Genomic DNA, 22,578 nt, shown 5'->3' with positions numbered 1-22,578 from the left:
ATATTTCAATTAAATATAAATAAGAGGTAAATTTGGTTAATTGATAAATAAAAAAAGTATTTTTCAATTTACCTCGCGTGTTGTTACGTGCAGTCTATGATGGCACGTTACAAGCTAAGTGATGCCCACAAGTTGGCCAAGTGGTGGCGCATGTTGTGGTGCATGCAGGTGGCATGCTGATGCTTAGTTTGTATGCAGTGGCATTTTCGTAAATATCTTCAATATTGTCCGGATCGGGACGGGACTTGGTATTCACCATTTATTTGGGTCTACAAATAGAATGGTGCAATCGGTTTGGCGAAACTAGGTGATTTGGTATACGGTGCTTCCCATGTGTCTACAGAGCAAAAATCATCTATGTTCCTGGTAGAAGGCTAAAAGCTCAGAATGCTCTTTAAGGGGGTACTCTGGTGTCAGCTCTCCACCACCCCTTGCACCTTGGTGCTAAGTGAGCTACTACTAGCCAGTGGGGACTAGTAGGGCGGGCATATGAGGACCACGAGGGGACTCATATGTCTCCATGAGTTGGAGTACTCATGGACATTATCGGGCCGACCCTAAGAAGGCGTCGAAGAATGCGCGCCGCAGGTTCAATGGTACGTTTCCCTTGGCTTGCCGGTATGCCGCTTGCACGAGACGTGGCCTAGATCCTCCAAGAGACGTCGTGGTGCGCCTAGGCCACGAGTCTCAACACGAGATGACACGGGTAGTCATTCGTGGACTAGTTTGCATACGCGCATGGGACGGATGCACCATGTTGGAAAGGGGCAAAGGTCTAATGTATGCAACTGGTTTGGTGGCTTGTCTTGAGGGCCTGCCAACATGCGTGGAGACATGGCGCCTTGAGGATTGGTCCATGGATGTATGAGAGTCCTTGGGCGACGAGGGAGACTATTCGGACAGTATCGAATGGGGCATGATAGAGGCGTTGGCACGTTGGCTTGGTGTTGGCATCTCGCCACACATGCTACCTTGGTCACGAGTGACAAGGTGAGCGCTCTGTTGGGATTTTTCTGACCATGGTGGGAACCTATGGACAGTGCGAGTATCTTGGCTAGAGAGTCTCGGTACATGAATGCACTCATGGATGCTTGCGAGCATGACTCGGCGGGAGTTGTTCGAGAGACGGGAGTGTGCCCGAGGCACACGGTCGCGCGAAAAATGAGCCCATTGTTACTCGGATGGTTGGAAGGCTGACCTTGGCTTAGAAAAGTCAAGGTGCCGCACGGGTATTCCGCTGCCTAAAAAGGTGAGCCCGTGACAGTTGGTATCAGAGCCAGGTTCATCTCAGTGGGAGGTGAACCTGGTTGGCCTATCCTAGAGAGGATGTAGGCGTGTGGACGGATCGAGATGGTCCGAATGTTGGAACAAGACGTCGTTGAGCCAGTTAGTCTTTTAAAGAGGATCAGTAGACTGAGATGGGGTTAAGACTTGGTTGCTTCTCTTCATGGGAATACTGGACATCCTAAAGAGGAGACATGGATGGTTGCTTCGAGTCAAGTTCAGGGATGCTAGAAAGACAACTACCACATGCAATTGGAGAGGGGCGCAACAAAATGTTTGAAACTCGTTGGCATAGGACAAGGTTGAGGGGATAGTCCATGTTGTATGCTTGGTACACTAGGCCAAGTTTTCCTGAGTGACATTGTAAGCCGCAGGAGGCGCTTTTGTTGAAAAGGAAGCTTGTTGGCAGGAGTGTGGAAGTAGTGCAGGGACCGTCAGATTCTTGTTAGTCACGACAGAGGTCGAGAGTTGATGACCGAGATGGTTCAGATTGGGATAGACATGGGATGCTTCAGTTGCTACGTTGTGTGTCAAGAGGGACGCACATGGAGACCAAGGCAGGCAGAGGCCGCAATCGTCAGAGGATGGTTGTACTTGGAGGTGTTCGCATGCGAGTTTTATTTGATCCATATGGAAGCGTCGAGGCAGTTGAGTGGAATGTGTTGGCTTGTTAAATCGCCATAGGGCGTAAGTCACACAAAGACATCGATAGAGATGCGGAGTTGTGGAATAAAGGCATCAAGGAAGCCAGCATGGCTGAGAAGGGTACTAGAGTTTGCATGATGGCCAGAGGGCTACATCATTGGAACTTAGTATACCGTGAGAGCCAGAAGGACGTGATGCAAGTGTGAATCAGTTGGATGGTTGAGTGGGAAGTTAGTGCATGCATGTGGAAATCGACAGGGGTGCTAATGAGATAGTTGACTCGAGAGTCACATGTTGCGGGATGCACTTTTAGATGACATTGTGTGCATGAAGAGTTTGGGCGGTCAGGCATTTGCGTGTGGGCATGTTGTCGAGGATGCCAACAGATGAAGTGGGGGAGAGACCTTCACGGTTCACTCAACAAGGCTAGTTATTCATTACAAGCATTGAGAGGAGTATTATGGAGATTGATTGTTGTTCAGGATGTAAAGTCAAGAAGACTCAGGACACAGGCAGAGCCAGTTATCTAGAGTGAAAGTCTGCAGGACTTAGGTACTAAGATAACACCATGGCAATGTTGGCCTAAGGCAAAAGTCAGTAGGACTAGGGTACTAAGACAACAATGAAATGTCGAGGGGCGAAGAGTCAGAATGATCGAGGCATTAGTTCAACATCTTCATCAAAGTGAAATGTGGAGTGGAGGAACAGTATGCGAATATGCGGTTAGCTTGCGAGCTGTACCTTGAGAGGTATTCATCTTAGAGAGAAGTTCTTCCCAAGTTGAAGTGGGGGAGCCCACTAATTCATGTGTTTGAAGAATCAGGGTACTTGTTCAGTTTTGGTGTGTGAATCCAGAGGAAAACACTACAACAGATTGGTTGTTCAGGGTGAAGACTTGCATGATTGCTGCAAGCTGCAGATAGACAATATGCAAGGGCGTAGACTGAGATCAAGACTGAACTAGTTTGCGGCATGTTATGGGCATGTTTTGTGTTTATGGGAACACTGGTGTTGTATGGGACACTGTAAGCCGAATGATTCAGAGAACATATGCCGATGGGAGATAGCGGATTGGGATGACTTCAAGTCTTAAGAGTAAGACTGGGTGCCATCAAGTTTATCGAAAGTTAACGAGTCATCAGAGGATGCAGGGTTGATTTTGGGAGATAAACTTGTGACAGTATTTTGGGAGCCGACACAAGCAGGAGCTCAGAGGAGCGAGTGTGCAATGGGTCAGTGGGGCCTTTTGCATGAAGCCGTGGGTATGCGGTTGGGCCGGAGGGCCAATGTTGTGAACTTCGCGAAGAAATTGGGTGCAAGAGTGCACTTGGTGCTGCATTGGGTGCAGTTGGCTTGCGAGCCTCGTCCAGGTGGGACACACCAAACTTTATCCTGCGATGAGAGTGTCTTGCTCGATTGCCATCAGGAGGATGGTGCGCCATAGAGTTGGCGTGTGTAGTTTCCGAAGGGACTTGTTCAGAGGGACTTGGCTTCAGTGAAAGCGTGTTTTGTAGGTGCCGTTGGGAACGGTTGGTTTGCGAACCTCACCCCAAGGGGTGCACCATACTTTGTCGTTGTCGAAAGGAGTATGCATTGGACGATTGGCGAGTGAGCTGCAATCAGAGGATGTGGTAGCTTCAGGGTCAGTGTTGCAAGGGCTACTTGGTTGACTGGAGGGACGTCGTGATGGACTCAGAGGAGTTCATGTTGGGAGAAGCGTGGGGTAAGCTTAGGAGTCGAGATCAGGGAGATTTGCCTGCGGTCCGTCGATGAGGGCATCGACATGTTGAAGTGGGGGAGAATGTTACGTGCAGTCTATGATGGCACGTTACAAGCTAAGTGATGCCCACAAGTTGGCCAAGTGGTGGCGCATGTTGTGGTGCATGCAGGTGGCATGCTGATGCTTAGTTTGTATGCAGTGGCATTTTCGTAAATATCTTCAATATTGTCCGGATCGGGACGGGACTTGGTATTCACCATTTATTTGGGTCTACAAATAGAATGGTGCAATCGGTTTGGCGAAACTAGGTGATTTGGTATATGGTGCTTCCCATATGTCTACAGAGCAAAAATCATCTATGTTCTGGTAGAAGGCTAAAAGCTCGAATGCTCTTTAAGGGGTACTGCGGTGTCGGCTCTCCACCACCCCTTGCACCTTGGTGCTAAGTGAGCTACTACTAGCCAGTGGGGACTAGTAGGGCGGGCATATGAGGACCACGAGGGGACTCATATGTCTCCATGAGTTGGAGTACTCATGGACATTATCGGGCCGACCCGGTAGTGCGTCGAAGAATGCCGCCAGAGGTTCAATGGTACGTTTCCCTTGGCTTGCCGGTATGCCGCTTGCACGAGACGTGGCCTAGATCCTCCAAGAGACGTCGTGGTGCGCCTAGGCCACGAGTCTCAACACGAGATGACACGGGTAGTCATTCGTGGACTAGTTTGCATACGCGCATGGGACGGATGCACCATGTTGGAAAGGGGCAAAGGTCTAATGTATGCAACTGGTTTGGTGGCTTGTCTTGAGGGCCTGCCAACATGCGTGGAGGCATGGCGCCTTGAGGATTGGTCCATGGACGTATGAGAGTCCTTGGGCGACGAGGGAGACTATTCGGACAGTATCGAATGGGGCATGATAGAGGCGTTGGCACGTTGGCTTGGTATTGGCATCTCGCCACACATGCTACCTTGGTCACGAGTGACAAGGTGAGCGTCGGTGTTGGGATTTGTCTGACCATGGTGGGAACCTATGGACAGTGCGAGTATCTTGGCTAGAGAGTCTCGGTACATGAATGCACTCATGGATGCTTGCGAGCATGACTCGGCGGGAGTTGTTCGAGAGACGGGAGTGTGCCCGAGGCACACGGTCGCGCAAAAAATGAGCCCATTGTTACTCGGATGGTTGGAAGGCTGACCTTGGCTTAGAAAAGTTAAGGTGCCGCACGGGTATTCCGCTGCCTAAAAAGGTGAGCCCGTGACACGTGTGGTGGGTCAAGTGTGTAAGTCCTCACCTATTCGTACAAAACTGGATACACCACGACCAAAATTCAAATGTCAAAATTGCACTCTATATACTCTTATAAACAAGAGTTGATATCCCATGTGGGACTCTTAATAATTCTCTTTCCACTACACACACAAACACTTCTATATTTTGTTAAAATATTCATCAAAATTCTAACACTTCTTATTCCCAAGTAATATGTAAAATGCTCACGAGGATGATCGCTGGCCATCTTGCTTTAAGCTTGCTGTCATTGTTATGAACTTTGGAGTGCGAGAAATCAAGCTTATCATGAAAATACTACCTTTCGTTGGAAGGTTTCCAAACTTCGATTAATGGAGCTGTTTAGAATTGTTACCTCTTTACATGCCCCTTTTACTATGTCTACTGATGATAATAAGATGTCTTTGCCTAAAAGTTCTATTACTCTTTGTTAATGCAGCGGTTAGAGGGGTTATATGCTGTTGCGGCTGTTATCGTGCAGGATGGTGAGGGAACCCTCATTGAGGCTCTCACTGTCATGTATGGGGCGGACAGTCCCTTAAAAGCATAAACGCTCTCCACCACACCGCGTCTCTTTGCTTGCTTGGTGCGTGGTTAGAGGTTGTTCTGGTCACTGATTCCAAGCTACTGGTAGACAGAATTAACCTCAAAAAAGCTCGAAACTGGCAGTATAATCCAGAGCTGGTCCTAAAATATATGGGGCCTAAGGTAAAATCAAATAATAATTTTAGTGCTTTGGTGTAAAGGTAAACTTTTTAAAAACTCTTAAAGCTCCAAGGTTTCATAACTACACATTAAATATTTTTTAAAAAATAGAAATATAGAGATTGTGAATCGAACCTTGATCTCTTAGCTTAAAGTAAGACCCTTTAACACTACACCAAATAAATGTTGTTATATTTTCTTCTTATTTAGTATTGGCTAATTAGTAATTCGCCCCCAAAATTTTGACATGTACTAAATCGTGCCTCCTGAACTTTTTTGGCCGTTAAAAATTTCCCGCGAACTACTGAGATTGTTAAATTTAAGGACTTTTGTCTAATTTCATTCAATTTTACTGTTTCAGTGATTGTTTATGTACTAAATCATGCTCCCCAGACTTTGATATCTACCAAATCATGCCCATCAAACTTTGATATGTACTAAATCATGCCCCTTGAACTTTCATCCATGTTAGAATTTTTTTACTAAAATTAGACAAAAGTCCTTAAATTTAGCAATCTCAATAGTTCGGGGAGAATTTTTAACGGTCAAAAAAATTCAGGGGGCTCGATTTAGTACATGTCAAAGTTCGGTGAGAAAAATTACTAATTAGCTTTTAGTATTTTATCTATATATGAATAATTTTTTTTTTTTACAATTTCCAGACTTTAAGCGTTCGGGGCCGAAGCGCACACCTAGCTCGCCTACTCTCAGAGCCGACCAAGGGGATGGGGAGCCTCTTGTCTCCACTTAAATCAGTGGTTTTTAGCTTCTGTTGTGAAGCTGCTGATTTTCAATATAGGTGTTCCTCAATCAAAAATTTATATAATATAAATATAAATATATATATATTTATATTATCAAGCAAACTTGAAAGAAGTAACGAGGCTCCATTGTAGTACAATCCATTCATGCACTCGAAGGAGCATAGGTAGTGAAAATTCAATTTTATTATATATACCATATTTGTTCAGATTAACCTTTCATTATTTTCTCCAATAATTCTACAGTTTTTTTTTTCTTCGTCTTAACCTACAAGGCAGTAAGGTTGTTCATCTGATCCAATCCGCACTTTTTTGGTCAAATAACATCCGATCCACACTAAATGCGAATTTCATTTTTTGGATCCCATCCAATCCGCACACTAGCTCAAATTTAATCCAATCCAATCCGCAAAAGTGCGAATTGGATCGGTTACTTTGGATTGGTTACTTTTTAATATTAAATTATTTAATATTTATGAAAAAAATATTTTTTATTTTCACATAACTAGCAACAAAATAAAACAAATTATAGTTATTTTATGTCTCCAACAACATATTAAATAAATCAAATAACAAATAACAAATTCAAAGGAAGAAAAAAAAATTGTATATATAAAAAAATATTTAATTTTATTTTAAATTGTATGTAGAAAAAAAATATATAAGAATAGAATATACATTTTATCTATAAAATTTTGCAATATAATTGTATCATATGTATTAGACTTTTAAATTACTATTTTCTTTACATTAAAATGTTATTTGTATATATAATTTTTTTTAATTTTGTTATAAATATGTGTGGATTGGATTGAATCGGTTACTTTTACATGTCAATCAACATCCAATCCGCACAAGTGCGAATTTTGAATTTTCTAATCTAATCAATCCGCACAAGTGCGGGTATCCGCACTTTGCGGATTGGATTGGATCGTGCGGATTGGATTGGATCGGCTATTTTATGAACACCCCTACAAGGCAGCCAGCCTTCACAACAAAGCAGAAGGTCCAAAACAAAGAAGGATACAAAACATAGAAAGACAAAATCTAAGTTGAACCAGAAGTGATAAGCAACACTACTCCTAGATTAGTAAGTTACTCTTCATTTTATTCTGTTAAACTCTGTGTATTAAAAACAGTCAACAAATATGTTTTGGTTGCTAATAAAGAGCTTAATCACAAGTGTGATTAACTTTTGCAAATCTTTGTGGCACTTTGTTCTCTTTCTTGTGTCAAAGATTTCCATTAAGAAGTTACTTAAGAAAAACAGAAACAGAGAAGAGACAATTGGGAGACCCCAAAGCAGAAAGATTCATCCTCAGTCAAAGTGCCACTCCTTAAGGGATATCAGCTTTTTCTGGTAGCCCATATACAGATCTTTTTCTGCTGCTAAGCACACTGCTAATTGCTAAAACTTCTTCATAGAGAGGATCTATAACATTAAACTTTGTTTGAGGAAATCAAGAGTATAATTCCTCCAAGATCACTAACGACATCAGCACGCTGCAAAAGAATCTGCTGCTGTGGAGATATAAGGATATTGTTGTTGTGGATGTATTTCAATACAGTGTTTGTCATACTATTTCTTATTCTCATTTGAGATATTACTATGTTCAAAAATACTAATGTTGTAGTAGCCATCAGCAAACTTAACTAAAAAACCAGCAGTATACATCGTTAAATGAAATATGCCTTTTATTAACGTTAATATGAATCTGATTAATAAACAATGTCTCTATCCAAGGTAAAAACTAAAATAACTTATCACCAAATAAGATGAGTACTGCTTGTATATATTGGAGAAAAGAAAAAACCCATAAACTTTTCAACATATTATATATGCTAGAACCATTTTAGTAAATAGATTAATAAAATTAAATTGAGTGAGCACATTATGTATTAGAGAATATTGTCCCACATGGATTAAATGTGAAAGTATTAAGCATATATAAGAACATGGGCTACTCCACTCATTGCCAATTGGTTTTGAGTTGGAACCCCATGATTCTCAACATGGTATCAGAGCCATATCCCTAGCGGGCTTTCGATCCACACCTATCAAAAAGAGTTAGCCCGCCGCAAGCGAATGGTACTCCCAGCCGCGAACAAGAATAAGCGAGCAAATGGAACTCCCAGCCGCAAAATAAAAAAAATAAGCGAGCAAATGACACTACTTATGATAAGGTGATTCAAGATTGGTGAGCAAAAATAGCCACCATCTTGAGGGGGATATTGGAGAATATTGTCCCACATGGATTAAATGTGAAAGTATTAAGCATATATAAGAACATGGGCTACTCCACTCATTGCCAATTGGTTTTGAGTTGGAACCCCATGATTCTCAACATTATGGAATAAAAAATTAAAATAAAATGTGAAAACAATTAAAACAGAAACTAATATGCAGACTTGCAGCCTTATGAAATACCAATGAACGACAACAAAAAAAGTTTTCTTTTTCCTTCGATGGTTAACTTGGATTTTCATTTAAACTAAAGGGTCTCAAAATACAAAGAAAATCACCAAAATACATCCCAACAAAGGTTTATCATTACCCTCCAAAATACATTAGAGCAAGGGGATAACAATAACATTCAACTTCTAGTCTTTTACCATCCCTTAAGTTCTTAAAACAAACCAACTCGGCAAAAGTAGCCAATTTCATTAGTACCAAGTTACCTCAAAAATACTAATAATATAGCATTAGTTATGATAATATTGCAAAAGGCCACTAGAATATGTTCTCTCCATTAACAGATAATGTTTTCAAAGAGGGTGAAATCCAAATCAGCACATCTTCTAAATCTGACTTTCTCTCGGCATAACAATGAGTAATAACAAGCCTGAGATGCTTCCAATTGAGTAAATTAGAACGACATATCCTTTTCCAATTGTCTGGCATGATGAAAGCCTTTAAGTACATAAAAATTCAAAAACATATTAATAATCAATGTATGGTAGATTTAAAAAAGTAAGAAAATAAAATAAAGCAACATAATCACATTAAGATACATAAAGACAAAATATAAAAGATAAGTAATGGACATACCTTATCAGAAAAAAGGTGGAGTGTTACAATATCCCAAGAGCAATTGAAATTCAGAAAAAAATTCATCATACCGATAAACCAATTTGTTGCATATTCGTAATGATAATCATCAAATACAAATTTTCCATTCAACAAATTGGGTGATTCCAATGATATACGACAATTGATATTACCTTCATAATAAAATGATACCAATTTTGGTGCTGATTTAATTGTGAAATCCATGACCATATCACCAGGGTGGTGTGTATTTCTCAACTTAAAGCATTTCAAGTGTTGATTTGAGATTTTAAGATGCTCCAATCCGGACATACAATAAACATTCTCTAGAGTCAAATCCTCAAGGAGAGGAAGGTTTAAAATGAAATCTTCAAATGATGACTGGTCTGTCATACCCCATTTACAATTAGATAGTGAGAGATTTCTAATTGCCATACATGCAGAGAGATTTATGTCCTTAAAACAACCACTACGTAGCACCAAAGATTCAAGATTTATGGCTTCAACTTGAAGGGATCCATCAAATTCAATTATCATGAACTTGAGGCTTGAGCTTTGTACCCGAAGGGGATGATCATGAATACTCAAACATTTATATGAACTTAACACCAGTTTCTCAAGGGATGGGCAATCCAACAAAGACTTGGATAGCACATCATTATCTGCAAGCCGAATGCGTTCTAATGATAATAATTTCAAGGACGGAAAACCAAATGAGTAACGCAACTCAATTCCACTCAATTCTAAAATCGTCAAAGCTCTTAAGTTGGATACTGTTTTAGGTAAGCAGTAGTAGTAATAACCGTAACTCTTACCTTTTCCTGGTTCTAAGCTAAGGCTCAACTCCTTGATTTTATTGTCAACTGAAAAACTTAACCATTTATCTAGACTGCGAGCCTTGCTTTTTCGATAGCATTCTATCTGAAGCTTGAAACTAGTTACAGCTGAATCAGCAATAAAATACAGACCTCTCTTGCGGTGTTCCAAGCAATTGTCAACATAATTTTGGAACTTTAGAAATTCGGGAGCAGTAGTACTAGTATCGGAGAAACTGAGTTTGAGAACTGAAAACCATATAAATTTCCAACGCTTTGAGAGGATGCATGTCTGAACAACATCCGTAGTAGGTAGAAATGAGAGAATATGTACAATAATTGCATCAGGTAGTTTAGATATTCTGTCCTCAGCCTCAGCCTCAACCATTGATGTCCCTTTAGTTCTTTTTTTCTCCGGAAGATCACTCATCCTACTGATCCTTTCAGTTTCAGCCACGGAGTTCAAAAGACTCAAACTAAATTTGACTGTAAAGAAAAGGAGAGAAAGACAACTATATTTTATACATATATTATAACACAATAATGATGCCAAATGTAAAATTTAACACAACAATATTAGAAAGAAAATATATAATGTATATACTTGCTAGATTCATAACCTTGTGTGTAGCTGCAGAAACGTTCTCTTTCTTCAACCACCTAAGGCGGAGAGGGTTTCTTTGGAAAGAAAAAGATTAATAGGACCTGAGAGAGAGAGAGAGTGAGAGTCTGAGAGATGAATGGGTTTAGCTTGAAGAGGAAGTATACCTGTACTGCTCTCAGTCCAAGAAAATGGAAGAGGAATCGACGTGTCTTCTGATGCTATCTGTCCAAGAAAAAAAAGCAGAGGAAGGGAAGAAAGACTATTGAGAGGGTGATATGGACGGAGTGACTTAAACCATGGGCTAAGCCCTCACTCAATTATATAATATATAAAAAAAAAATTATGTTACATCTATGTATCTAAATTTTTGTTTATTATAAATGTGTATTAAGTCTTCACTTTATTTGTTCCTATCTAATTTTAAAGGTAATACTAATAAAATTTAATACCAAATTCAAAAAAAAAAAAAAACAAAGTTAATTAGTAATTTTTTTCCCTGAACTTTAACATATACTAAATAGTGCCCCCTAAACTTTTTTTGCCGTTAAAAATTCCCCTGAACTATTTAGTAAAAAAATTCTAACATGGATGAAAGTTCAAGGGACATGATTTAGTACATATCAAAGTATATCAAAGTTTGAGGGGCATCATTTGGTAGATATCAAAGTATGGGGAGCATAGTTTAGTACATAAATAATCACTGAAACAGTAAAATTGAATGAAATTAGACAAAAATCTTTAAATTTAACAATCTCAATAGTTCAAAGAGAATTTTTAACGGCCAAAAAAGTTCAGGGGCACAATTTACTACCTGTTAAAATTCAGGAGAAAAAATTACTAATTAGCCAAAAAAAACAATCAACACTTTTTTTTTTCCTAAGTACATTTGTAACACTCTATTTAACATACTTTTTTATTTCTTTCAATTTTTATTCAAGCCTTCGAAAAAGAAAATATTTAAGCCCTCACTGAATTGAATTTCTGGCTCCGTCATATGTATGGGCTTTGCTCCATTTTCTTATATAAAAAAATAAATAAATAAGAAATTACAATTTATACTAATTTTTTATTTTTTTTTATTTTTATTTCTACTTCTATTTTATTACTCTTTAATTTATACATATATTTATAGGTCATACTCCCATTTTACACGTTAAGAACTCTAATTTTGATAAATTATGTGAGATAAGGAGTGGAGGTACTCTTTGGGTTGGGGTGACCATGGCCCCCTCAATTTCTCAACAAATATTTATGTATCTTGATGATATTATTAATTTATTAAAAAAACATTAAAGATACTCTTATTGTGATTCTTTTTTGAAGATATATGATTGAAAATTGTAATTTAGTAAACAGAAAACAGATCACTAAAATTACATGTAGTACTTTTGTATTCCATATCCAATAGAATTTTTTTCTTTTATGGAAATTATTATTTTATAATCTCTATTATGGCTACACAAAATGATCTTTTTGATCTCTCCTTACAGAAATTAAAAAAAAAACAAAATCTTTTTTAGCTAGAAAAAGAAAATAAAATATAATATACCTCTAACACTTTGCATGAATATTTTTAGAAGAAAAAAGAGTTTTGACTAATTAATTACTAATGTACAATATATTGAAAAATATTTATAAAATTTATTATAATTACTAAAAAAAAATTTGTGTTAAATACTTTTTTTGAGAGATTCTTAAATATTAATTATTATATAATATAATTTTTTATATATATAATTACTAATTATTTTACTAAACAATACAATAAATGTAATTATATTTTTACATATAAATATACCATTTATTTTAAAATATAATATAATTATTAGACCGTTTAATTATGAAATTAATATCATAGTAATTATACAATTATATCCAAACATGTCCTTATTAATAATTTTTGTGATGTGCAATTCTATAAAAATATTTTCTTCAAAATATAAATTTTAAATAATTGGCCCCCCTAAGTGTTTCTTTCTGGCTCCGCCCATGTGTGAGATAATATTTGGTATTTTAATTATAAAAAAAATATTTATCAATTAAAATTATTTTAAAATTATATTTAATTAATGTGTAATAAAAATAAATAATTTTTAACTTATTCCCCTAATTTGGCCTATCGGCATAAAGAAACTAAAGAATGTTATTTTCATCAGTTTATAATCTTTCTAAATGAAAAAAAAAAAAAAAATCAAACAATGTCTCTGCCGTATTTATGGTTCCGATTATTCTTCTACCACTTTGATGTAAATATAAAGATCTGAAAAAACATGCAAGTACATATGTTATTAGTATGTTATAATACAGTAAGATAAACTTAATATAAATTTGGTGGAGAAGCTTTGTCCATTAATGTAATGACCCTTCTTGCATTAATGCTCTCATTATTCTCCAACCTGAAAGTGTTCAATTGTTGAGTGCAAATTTTTATGTGATTTACCTCACCAATATTTGGTCAACGAAAGGAAGATTTAATATATTTTAACATCTAAATAATGTACTTTGATAATCATGGTCCATGTAAACAGCAACATCTAACTAACAAATTTGGCATAGGGAAATTTATAATTTATGTACATTATATGCTTAATTATATTATATATGCATCAAAAATTATTTATAACTTTATTATATATTTTATTAATTATAAAAAATATATTTTTAATTTTTATGTGTAATGGTAAAAATAATAAATAATAAATATACATATTTTATTTATAAATTTATAATTATATTTAATTTTAATAAACACATTATATTAACATATCATCATCACACACTTGGTTAAAAAAAACATATCATCACAAATATTATCAAAACAAATATATTAGATTAATAATTAATAAACATTATCAATAATAATATAAATATAGTGTTTATACATAAGGCCACATTTAATTACAATTTCATTTATTTTTTTAAACATACTTTTTAATAACTAATAAACATAAGTATTATTTAAATTTTAAAGTGTTTATGCAAATAAATAAATAAATAAACTTAAATATTCCAATTTTAAAATTATTATGATATTTTAATAAATAAATTATATTTACTATAATAATAAACATACTAGATTAATAATAGCATTATATATAAACATTAATAATAATCAAATATTTAATAAATATATATATGTATTATTTATAAAATATAAATAAAATTTATAAATGTGTTTGTATATTCTTTTTTTTAATTTCATGTTAAATTTTAGTAAACATATATTATTTTAGTAATATATCAAAATATAAATATTAACTTTTATATTTACATATTTAGCTTTATGCGTTTTTTTTTAAAAAAAAATCAATTGAAAGTAATCAACAAGTTAAAATTGTAAACATATTTATTTATTTTTAAATATTCATAAAATAGTATAAAATTATATAATTATGGTTTTGTTCATATTTTTTTGTAATATTATACATTTACTTGTATATGAATGAAAATTGCCCTTTGGAATATTCTTGCCAAGAGAAAACTCTCCTCCGTCAAAGGGAACATCAACTATTTCCAAATACTCAATATTTTCTGCTTTAATTTGGAGAAGTTGGACGTTATTTGCACCCTTAAGTTTCATGTACTTTAGCCTTGAACTGACTAAGCAGAGATTGTCACCTGAGTTAATATACTCAATTAAGATTAATCTCTCGAGAAGAGGACAGCCCAACACAAAATTGAATAAGACAGCATTGTGCATCCTGAAATTTTTCATTTTCAATGATTTCAAGGATGGAAAATTAATTCTATAATTAGTAGCATTATCCAATATTTCTATCCCATGCAAGTCCAAAACAGTGATATTTCTTGCGTTGAGTAGCATTGTTTGGGGTAAACAGTAATATAAGAGCTCCCCATAATCATCATCATCTTCATCTTCTACCTCCTCTGGGTTCAAGTAAATATATAACTCATTGATTTTATTCTCAACAACAAAATCTAACCATTTATCTATGTAGTGAGCATTATTTCTTGGATCAAAATCCATAATCTGAAGCTTAAAACTTTTGATTAGGACTGAATTATCATTGGCCATACCTCTCTTGCGATGTTCCAAACAATTGTCAACATAATTGCAAAAGTTTTCAAAATTAGGCATCCTATCATCAGAAAAAGAGAGCGTAGAAACTAAATGCCATATATTTTTCCAACGCTTCGAAAGAAGACATGTTGGAACAACATCCACTGTGAGAAGAAACGATAGAACATGGTTGATGAGATCATCTGATAGTTTAGAAATTTTGTCTTCAAACAATATTTCCATTGATAATATCACGTTTAATTTCTTCGCACAACAACAGCGGAGGTTTTTCTTGAATGAGTAACTATCGCTAGTAGAGAAGTCCAAGCTAATTATTAAGTTGTATTTTTTTTCTAAGTAGTAAGTGACGTTTATAATGGGATCTATATATATATATGTTTGATATGATTGAAATTATTTAAATTTTAAGATAAAAATTGAATTTTTTTATTAGTCTAAAATCGCATAAGATTTGTTTAATTTCTAAATATTAGATATTTACATTAATTTAAATTTATTTTTTTTAAAAAAAAGATATACTTTCGTATTAATTCAAATTAAATAATAATTTTTAATTAACACCACGTTTAAACTAATAATATTTTCCTTTAGTAATAAATTAAAAATATCTTATTTTGTAAGATAATATCTTAAAAATTAAAAATTATAAAAATCTTCAATTTAAAATGGGGAATTTTTCTAAGTACACCAAAATTAAAAAAGATATATGAAAGATACGATTGCTTTTACAAAAATAAAAATAATATTTATAGAAATTATAATATTTGTAATTTGTTGTTTTACCGTAAATTATAGTTTGTGATGAATATCTCTAATCACAAATTTTCCATTCAATATATTAGGTGACTCTATTGATATGTTACAATTGATATTACCTTCATAACAAAATGAAACCAATTTTGGCACTGACTTAATTGTAATGAGCTTGATCATATCATTCTCGGAGTTCACATTAAGCAACTTGATGCTTTTCAAGTGTTGATTTTAGATTCTAAGATGCTTCAGCCCCGAGTTATAATTATAAGAATTATCAAATCAAATCCTCAAGGAGTGGGAGGTTTGAAATGAGATCTTCAAATGATGACTGGGTTGTCGTATCCCATTCACAATAAGATAGTGAGAGATTTCTAATTGCTTTACAAGAAGAGAGATTTATTTTCCCAAGGCAAGCCCAACATAGTTCTAAAGATTCAAGATTTATGGCTTCAACTTGAAGGGATACATCAAATGTAATTTTCATGAACTTGAGGGTTGGATTTTTTACCAAGAGCGGATGATGAGTAGTACTTAAGTTGTGACAAGAAGTTAACAACAGCTCCTCAAGAGAAGGGCAATCCATGAAAGACTTGGATAACACATCATTTTTCACATTATCTGCAAGCCCAATGTCCTCCAATGATAATGATTTTAAGGATGGAAAACTAAATGAGTAACCCAACTCAATTCCAAAATCGTCAAATCTGTTAAGTTGAGTACTGTTATAGTAGTAGTAAGAATCGTAATTCTTACCTTTTCCTGGCTTTAAGTCAAGATTCAATTCCGTGACTTTATTTTCAACTGCCAAATTTAACCATTTATCTAGACAGACAGCCAGTCTTGCTTTTTCGACAGCATTTCATCTGAAGCTTGAAAGTAGTTACAGCTGAATCAGCAATAAAATACATGCCTCTCCGAAGGTGTTCCAAGCAATTGTCAACATAATTTTGTAACTTTTGAAATTCGCTTAGTATCAGAGAAAAATAATTTGGGAACGGAATACCATATGAATTTCCAACGTTTTGAGAGGATGCATGTCCGAACCACATCCTTAGTAGGGAGAAAATGACAGAATATGTACAATAATTATATTAGGTAATTTAGATATTCTGTCCTCAGCCTCAACCATTAATGTCGTCTTGATTCTTTTTATCTCCGGAAGACCACCCTTCTTTATACGGCTCTTTTCAGCCATGAGTGAGGTGGATTGTACTGTAAAAGAAAAAAATAATACCGTTAAATATTATACATAATTATAACTCACCAATAAAACTATATTTTTATACTGCCTTGTATGAGAGAATAAATGGATTACAAATGTAAAATTTAACACAACAATATTTAGAAAGAAAATATACCCTAATGTATATGTTTGCTAGATTTGTAACCTTATGTGTAGCTGCAGAAATGTTCTCTTTCTTCAACCAAGGTTTGGGCTAAAGGGTGAGGGTTTGTTTGGAAAGAAAAGACTATAAGGTCAGAGAGATGTAAGGGTAAGTATGCCTTTGCTTCTCTCAGTCCAAGAAAAGTGAAGATGAAGCGACGTGTCTTCTTCTGCTCTGCCTTATGTCCAAGAAAAAAAGCAGAGGAAGGAAGGTGGACTATTGAGATTTGAGAGGGTGATCATGTATGGGCTTTGCTCCCAACAGGCAAAGGAGTCCAAAAGGAAAAAGCCCAATCATAAAATATTTTACTATTTCTCAAAAAAAAAAAAATTAATAATAATGGAAAATTCTTAAAAGGAATGGATCAATGCAATGCACTATTATTTATTTTGTTATTCAAAATAATTTTTTAGTGAGATGTTTTCTTATGGTCATGCACGTTATAGTTATTTAAGTCATCTTCTAAAATTTTGAGAAATTTGAAAAAATTTAACACGCTAAAAATATGGTTTAAAAAGTGTGTTAGACACGTGACTATTTTATTTTATATGTGTGTGAAATAAGCAGTTTGAACATTACTTTCTACATTGTAAATTATTTTGAATTTCTTAAAATTTTGTAGAATATCTTAAATAACTATAAAAAAAATTAAACTATTTTTTTTTTCTAAATGCCGAAACAAGTAGATGGTGCATCAATGTGATGCATTGTAGAATCATCTAATAGTATTTTAAGGTTAGATAAAGATTTTACTTTTTTTTACCATTATATTTGAGAGCAATTATTATATATACTAGGTTATTATTACGTGCATTAGACGTATACTTAGTTATATTTTTATTTTTGTTTTTGTTATGTGTATTTTTAAAATTTATAAATTAGAAGGAAATTACTTATTAATTTTTTAATTTTTTTAAAACAATATTTAAAATTTTTAAAAATTGAGAAAATAAATATAAAGTTTAAGAATATTAAACTAAAATTGGTATGAGTGTAATATTAATATTTATATATTTAAATTATTCTAAAATAAATAATAATAATAATAATAATAATAATAATATTTATATATATTTATAAAACAAACACCACTAACATCGTTAAATTTAACGAAATTATAAGCATATAAAATAGACTGTTTGAACATTGATTTCTATATTGTAAATTATTTTAAATTTTTTAAAATTTTGCAATATGCCTTAAATATTCTTCTGTATACTGAAACAAATAGAAGTACATCAATGCACTTTTTTAGAGGAGTGTATTGTAGAAGCACTCTAAAATTAAAATGCTACATTTTATTTATAATTCAAAAATATACCAAATATAATCATATCCTCGTACATATCATTTTATGATATTTTTCATCATCATCATTTACTACTTCATCAAACAAATTCATAAAATAATCTAATAACAATAATTAAAAAGAAATCTTTGAATTTTTGAGAAAAAAATAATTTTGAGTTTCAACCCCCTGCTCCACGTTTGGGGTGTGCTTTAAATGAACTTTTTAAGCCCAAGACGACTGATTGGCTTGGGCTGGCCTAGCGGCATAAAAACACTAAGGTTATGTTTGGTAGGAAGGATGAAGAGTTAGATGGATGGAGAGTTGATGGAAGATATTGAATATAAGAGAGAGAGAGGAGGAGAGTAATGATCCTTTTATATTGTTTGGTAGGTAGGAAGGATGAAGTGATTGAAGAATAGATAATTATTAATTTATAAAATTACTATTTTATCTTTATAATTATTTTTTAATAATATTTGCTAAAGGTATTTATGTAATTTACAATAATTAAAGAATTATTTGAGGGATTACAAATTAGAGATTTAAATGAATTTGCTATCCTCTCACTTTTTTTTTCTCTCCTTCACTGTCTCTTGCCAAACAAAAGAATTTGTTATCTCCTCCCACCTCTATCCCTTCTCTCCTCTCCTCTCCTCTCCATCCCTCCACTTCTCCCTCTTACCAAACATAGTGTAAAGAATGTTATTTATTTTCATTAGTTCATAATCTTTCTAAATGTAAGGTAAATATCATCAAAGAATCTATTAGCAAAAAAAAAAATCAAACAATGTCTCTGCCGTATTTATGGTTCCGATTATTCTTCTACCACTTTGATGTAAATATAAAGATCAAAAAAAACATGCAATATGTTATAATACGGTAAGATAAACTTAATATAAATTTGGTGGAGAAGCTTTGTCCATTAATGTAATGACCCTTCTTGCATTAATGCTCTCATTATTCTCCAACCTGAAAGTGTTCAATTGTTGAGTGCAAATTTTTATGTGATTTACCTCACCAATATTTGGTCAACCAAAGGAAGATTTAATATATTTTAACATCTAAATAATGTACTTTGATAATCATGGTCCATGTAAACAACAACATCTAACTAACAAATTTGGCATAGGGAAATTTATAATTTTATGTACATTATATGCTTAATTATATTATATATGCATAAAAAATTATTTATAATTTTATTATATATTTTATTAATTATAAAAAATATATTTTTAATTTTTATCTATAATGGTAAAAATAATAAATAATAAATAGACATATTTTATTTATAAATTTATATTTAAATTTTAATAAACATATTATATTAACATATCATCATCACACACTTAGTTAAAAAAACATATCATCACAAATATTATCAAAATAAATATATTAGATTAATAATTAATAAACATTATCAATAATAATATAAACATAGTGTTTATACATAAGGCCACATTTAATTACAATTTCATTTATTTTTTAAACATACTTTTTAATAACTAATAAACATAAGTATTATTTAAATTTTAAAGTGTTTATTCAAATAAATAAATAAATAAACTTAAGTATTCTAATTTTAAAATTATTATGATATTTTAATAAATAAATTATATTTACTATGATAATAAACATACTAGATTAATAATAGCATTATATATAAACATTAATAATAATCAAATATTTAATAAATATATATATGTATGTATTATTTATAAAATATAAATAAAATTTATAAATGTGTTTGTATATTCTTTTTTTTAATTTCATGTTAAATTTTAGTAAACATATATTATTTTAGTAATATATTAAAATATAAATATTAACTTTTATATTTACGTATTTAGCTTTATCCGTTTTTTTTTTTAGAAAATCAATTGAAAGTAATCAACAAGTTAAAATTGTAAACATATTTATTTATTTGTAAATATTCATAAAATAGTATAAAATTATATAATTATGGTTTTGTTCATATTTTTTTGTAATATTATACAATTACTTGTATATGAATGAAAATTGCCCTTTGGAATATTCTTGCCAAGAGAAAACTCTCCTCCGTCAAAGGGAACATCAACTATTTCTAAATACTCAATATTTTCTGCTTTAATTTGGAGAAGTTGGACTTTATTTGCACCCTTAAGCTTCATGTACTTTAGCCTTGAACTGACTAAGCAGAGATTGTCACCTGAGTTAATATACTCAATTAAGATTAATCTCTCGAGAAGAGGACAACCCAACACAAAATTGAATAAGACAGCATTGTGCATCCTGAAATTTTCCATTTTCAATGATTTCAAGGATGGAAAATTAATTCTATAATTAGTAGCATTATCCAATATTTCTATCCCATGCAAGTCCAAAACAGTGATATTTCTTGCGTTGAGTAGCATTGTTTGGGGTAAACAGTAATATAAGAGCTCCCCATAATCATCATCATCTTCATCTTCTACCTCCTCTGGGTTCAAGCAAATATATAACTCATTGATTTTATTCTCAACAACAAAATCTAACCATTTATCAATGTAGGGAGCATTATTTCTTGGATCAAAATCCATAATCTGAAGCTTAAAACTTTTGATTAGGACTGAATTATCATTGGCCATACCTCTCTTGCGATGTTCCAAACAATTGTCAACATAATTGCAAAAGTTTTTAAAATTAGGCATCCTATCATCAGATAAAGAAAGCGTAGAAACTAAATGCCATATATTTTTCCAACGCTTCGAAAGAAGACATGTTGGAACAACATCCACTGTGAGAAGAAACGATAGAATATTTAGGATGAGATCATCTGGTAGTTTAGAAATTTTGTCTTCAAACAATATTTCCATTGATAATATCACGTTTAATTTCTTCGCCCAACAACAGCGGAGATTTTTCTTAGATGAGTAACTATCGCTGTAGAGAAGTCCAAGCTAATTATTAAGTTGTATTTTTCTTCTGAGTAGTAAGTGAAGTTTATAATGGGATCTATATATATATATATGTTCGATATGATTGAAATCATTTAAATTTTAAGATAAAAATTGAATTTTTTTATTAGTTTAAAATCGCATAAAATTTGTTTAATTTCTAAATATTAGATATTTACATTAATTTAAATTTATTTTTTTAAAAAAAAAATATATTTTCGTATTAATTCAAATTAAATAACAATTTTTAATTAACACCACGTTTAAACTAATCATATCTTCCTTTAATAATAAATTAAAAATATCTTATTTTCTAAGATAATATCTTAAAAATTAAAAAGTATAAAAATCTTCAATTTAAAACGGGGAATTTTTCTAAATACACCAAAATTAAAAAAAGATATATGAATCCTTCAAAAAAAAATATATATATATGAAAGATACGATTGCTTTTACAAAAATAAAAATAATATCGAAATAATATTTATAGAAATTATAATATTTGTAATTTGTTGTTTTACCGTAAATTATACATTTTTTTCTCTAAAACCAATAAAAAATATATTTTCATTGAAATTATGGCTAATTAGGATTTTTTCCCCGAATTTTGACATGTACCAAATTATGCTCTCTAAACTTTTTTAGCCGTTAAAAATTCTCCCTGAACTATTGAGATTGTTAGATTTAAGGACTTTTGTCTAATTTCATTCAATTTTACTGTTTCAATGATTGTTTATGTACTAAACCATGCTCCCCAAACTTTGATATCTACCAAATTATGCCCCTCGAATTTTGATATGTACTAAATCATGTCCTCTGAACTTTTATCCATGTTAGATTTTTTTTTACTAAAATTGGATAAAAGTCCTTAAATTCAACAATATCAATAGTTTAGGGGGTATTTTTAACGACCTTAAGGGCTCGTTTGGACCCATATTAGGTCGTATTGTATTGTATTGTATTAATATTGAATTGTATTTTATGTAGTATTTTTATGTAAAACTATATGTGGTATTAACTTTTATGGACACCTAAATATATAATATTTTAGTATAAATTAAAGTTTAACATAGTATTATATAAAAATATGATATATAATCCAATTCAATATAATACAATACAATACAATACGACCTAATACAACATTCCAAACGAGTCCTAAAAGTTCAGTGGGCATGATTTGGTACCTGTCAAAGTTCGGGGGAGGGGGGGGGGGAGGGTAAAAAATCCTAATTAGCCTAAAATTATTATTAGGTTGCCTAAAAAAAATTGTATTTTATATTTTTTTTACATTGGGGGATGGGGATTCCAACTTAGAC

At 32.8% G+C, this 22,578-nt stretch overlaps 3 protein-coding genes across 6 annotated transcripts; all 3 read right to left on the bottom strand.

Moving 5' to 3' along the window:
- Positions 1-8,835: 8,835 nt before the first annotated feature.
- LOC115704884 (putative F-box/LRR-repeat protein At4g15060) lies at positions 8,836-11,157 on the bottom strand. 2 transcript variants are annotated; one of them, XM_030632096.2, is made up of 4 exons: positions 11,035-11,157; positions 10,887-10,971; positions 9,452-10,752; positions 8,836-9,313 (listed from the first exon to the last, which is right to left on the bottom strand). In XM_030632096.2, exons 3-4 carry the CDS (start codon positions 10,694-10,696, stop codon positions 9,134-9,136), a joined length of 1,425 nt encoding a protein of 474 aa, XP_030487956.2. In that variant the 5' UTR covers positions 10,697-10,752; positions 10,887-10,971; positions 11,035-11,157; the 3' UTR covers positions 8,836-9,133. The 2 variants fall into 2 exon arrangements, with proteins under 2 accessions (XP_030487956.2, XP_060963409.1); XM_061107426.1 differs by having other exon boundaries at positions 10,887-11,157.
- A 3,052-nt stretch (positions 11,158-14,209) lies between these two features.
- On the bottom strand, positions 14,210-17,306 carry LOC115706841 (FBD-associated F-box protein At5g44490-like). Of its 3 annotated transcripts, none has more exons than XM_030634591.2 (2): positions 17,057-17,306; positions 14,210-16,880 (listed from the first exon to the last, which is right to left on the bottom strand). In XM_030634591.2, the coding sequence occupies exon 2, from the start codon at positions 15,132-15,134 to the stop codon at positions 14,253-14,255; it is 882 nt and encodes a 293-aa protein (XP_030490451.2). In that variant the 5' UTR covers positions 15,135-16,880; positions 17,057-17,306; the 3' UTR covers positions 14,210-14,252. The 3 variants fall into 3 exon arrangements, with proteins under 3 accessions (XP_030490451.2, XP_060963393.1, XP_030490450.2); XM_061107410.1 differs by having other exon boundaries at positions 14,210-16,718; XM_030634590.2 differs by having other exon boundaries at positions 17,027-17,304.
- LOC133033844 (putative F-box/FBD/LRR-repeat protein At5g56810) lies at positions 15,943-21,178 on the bottom strand. Its single transcript, XM_061108841.1, has 2 exons — positions 20,347-21,178; positions 15,943-16,469 (listed from the first exon to the last, which is right to left on the bottom strand). Exons 1-2 carry the CDS (start codon positions 21,176-21,178, stop codon positions 15,943-15,945), a joined length of 1,359 nt encoding a protein of 452 aa, XP_060964824.1.
- Positions 21,179-22,578: the final 1,400 nt, after the last annotated feature.

Source organism: Cannabis sativa, chromosome 1, assembly GCF_029168945.1.
Source record: "Cannabis sativa cultivar Pink pepper isolate KNU-18-1 chromosome 1, ASM2916894v1, whole genome shotgun sequence".
NCBI lineage: Eukaryota > Viridiplantae > Streptophyta > Magnoliopsida > Rosales > Cannabaceae > Cannabis > Cannabis sativa.
This window is presented reverse-complemented; position numbering and strand designations above follow the sequence as displayed.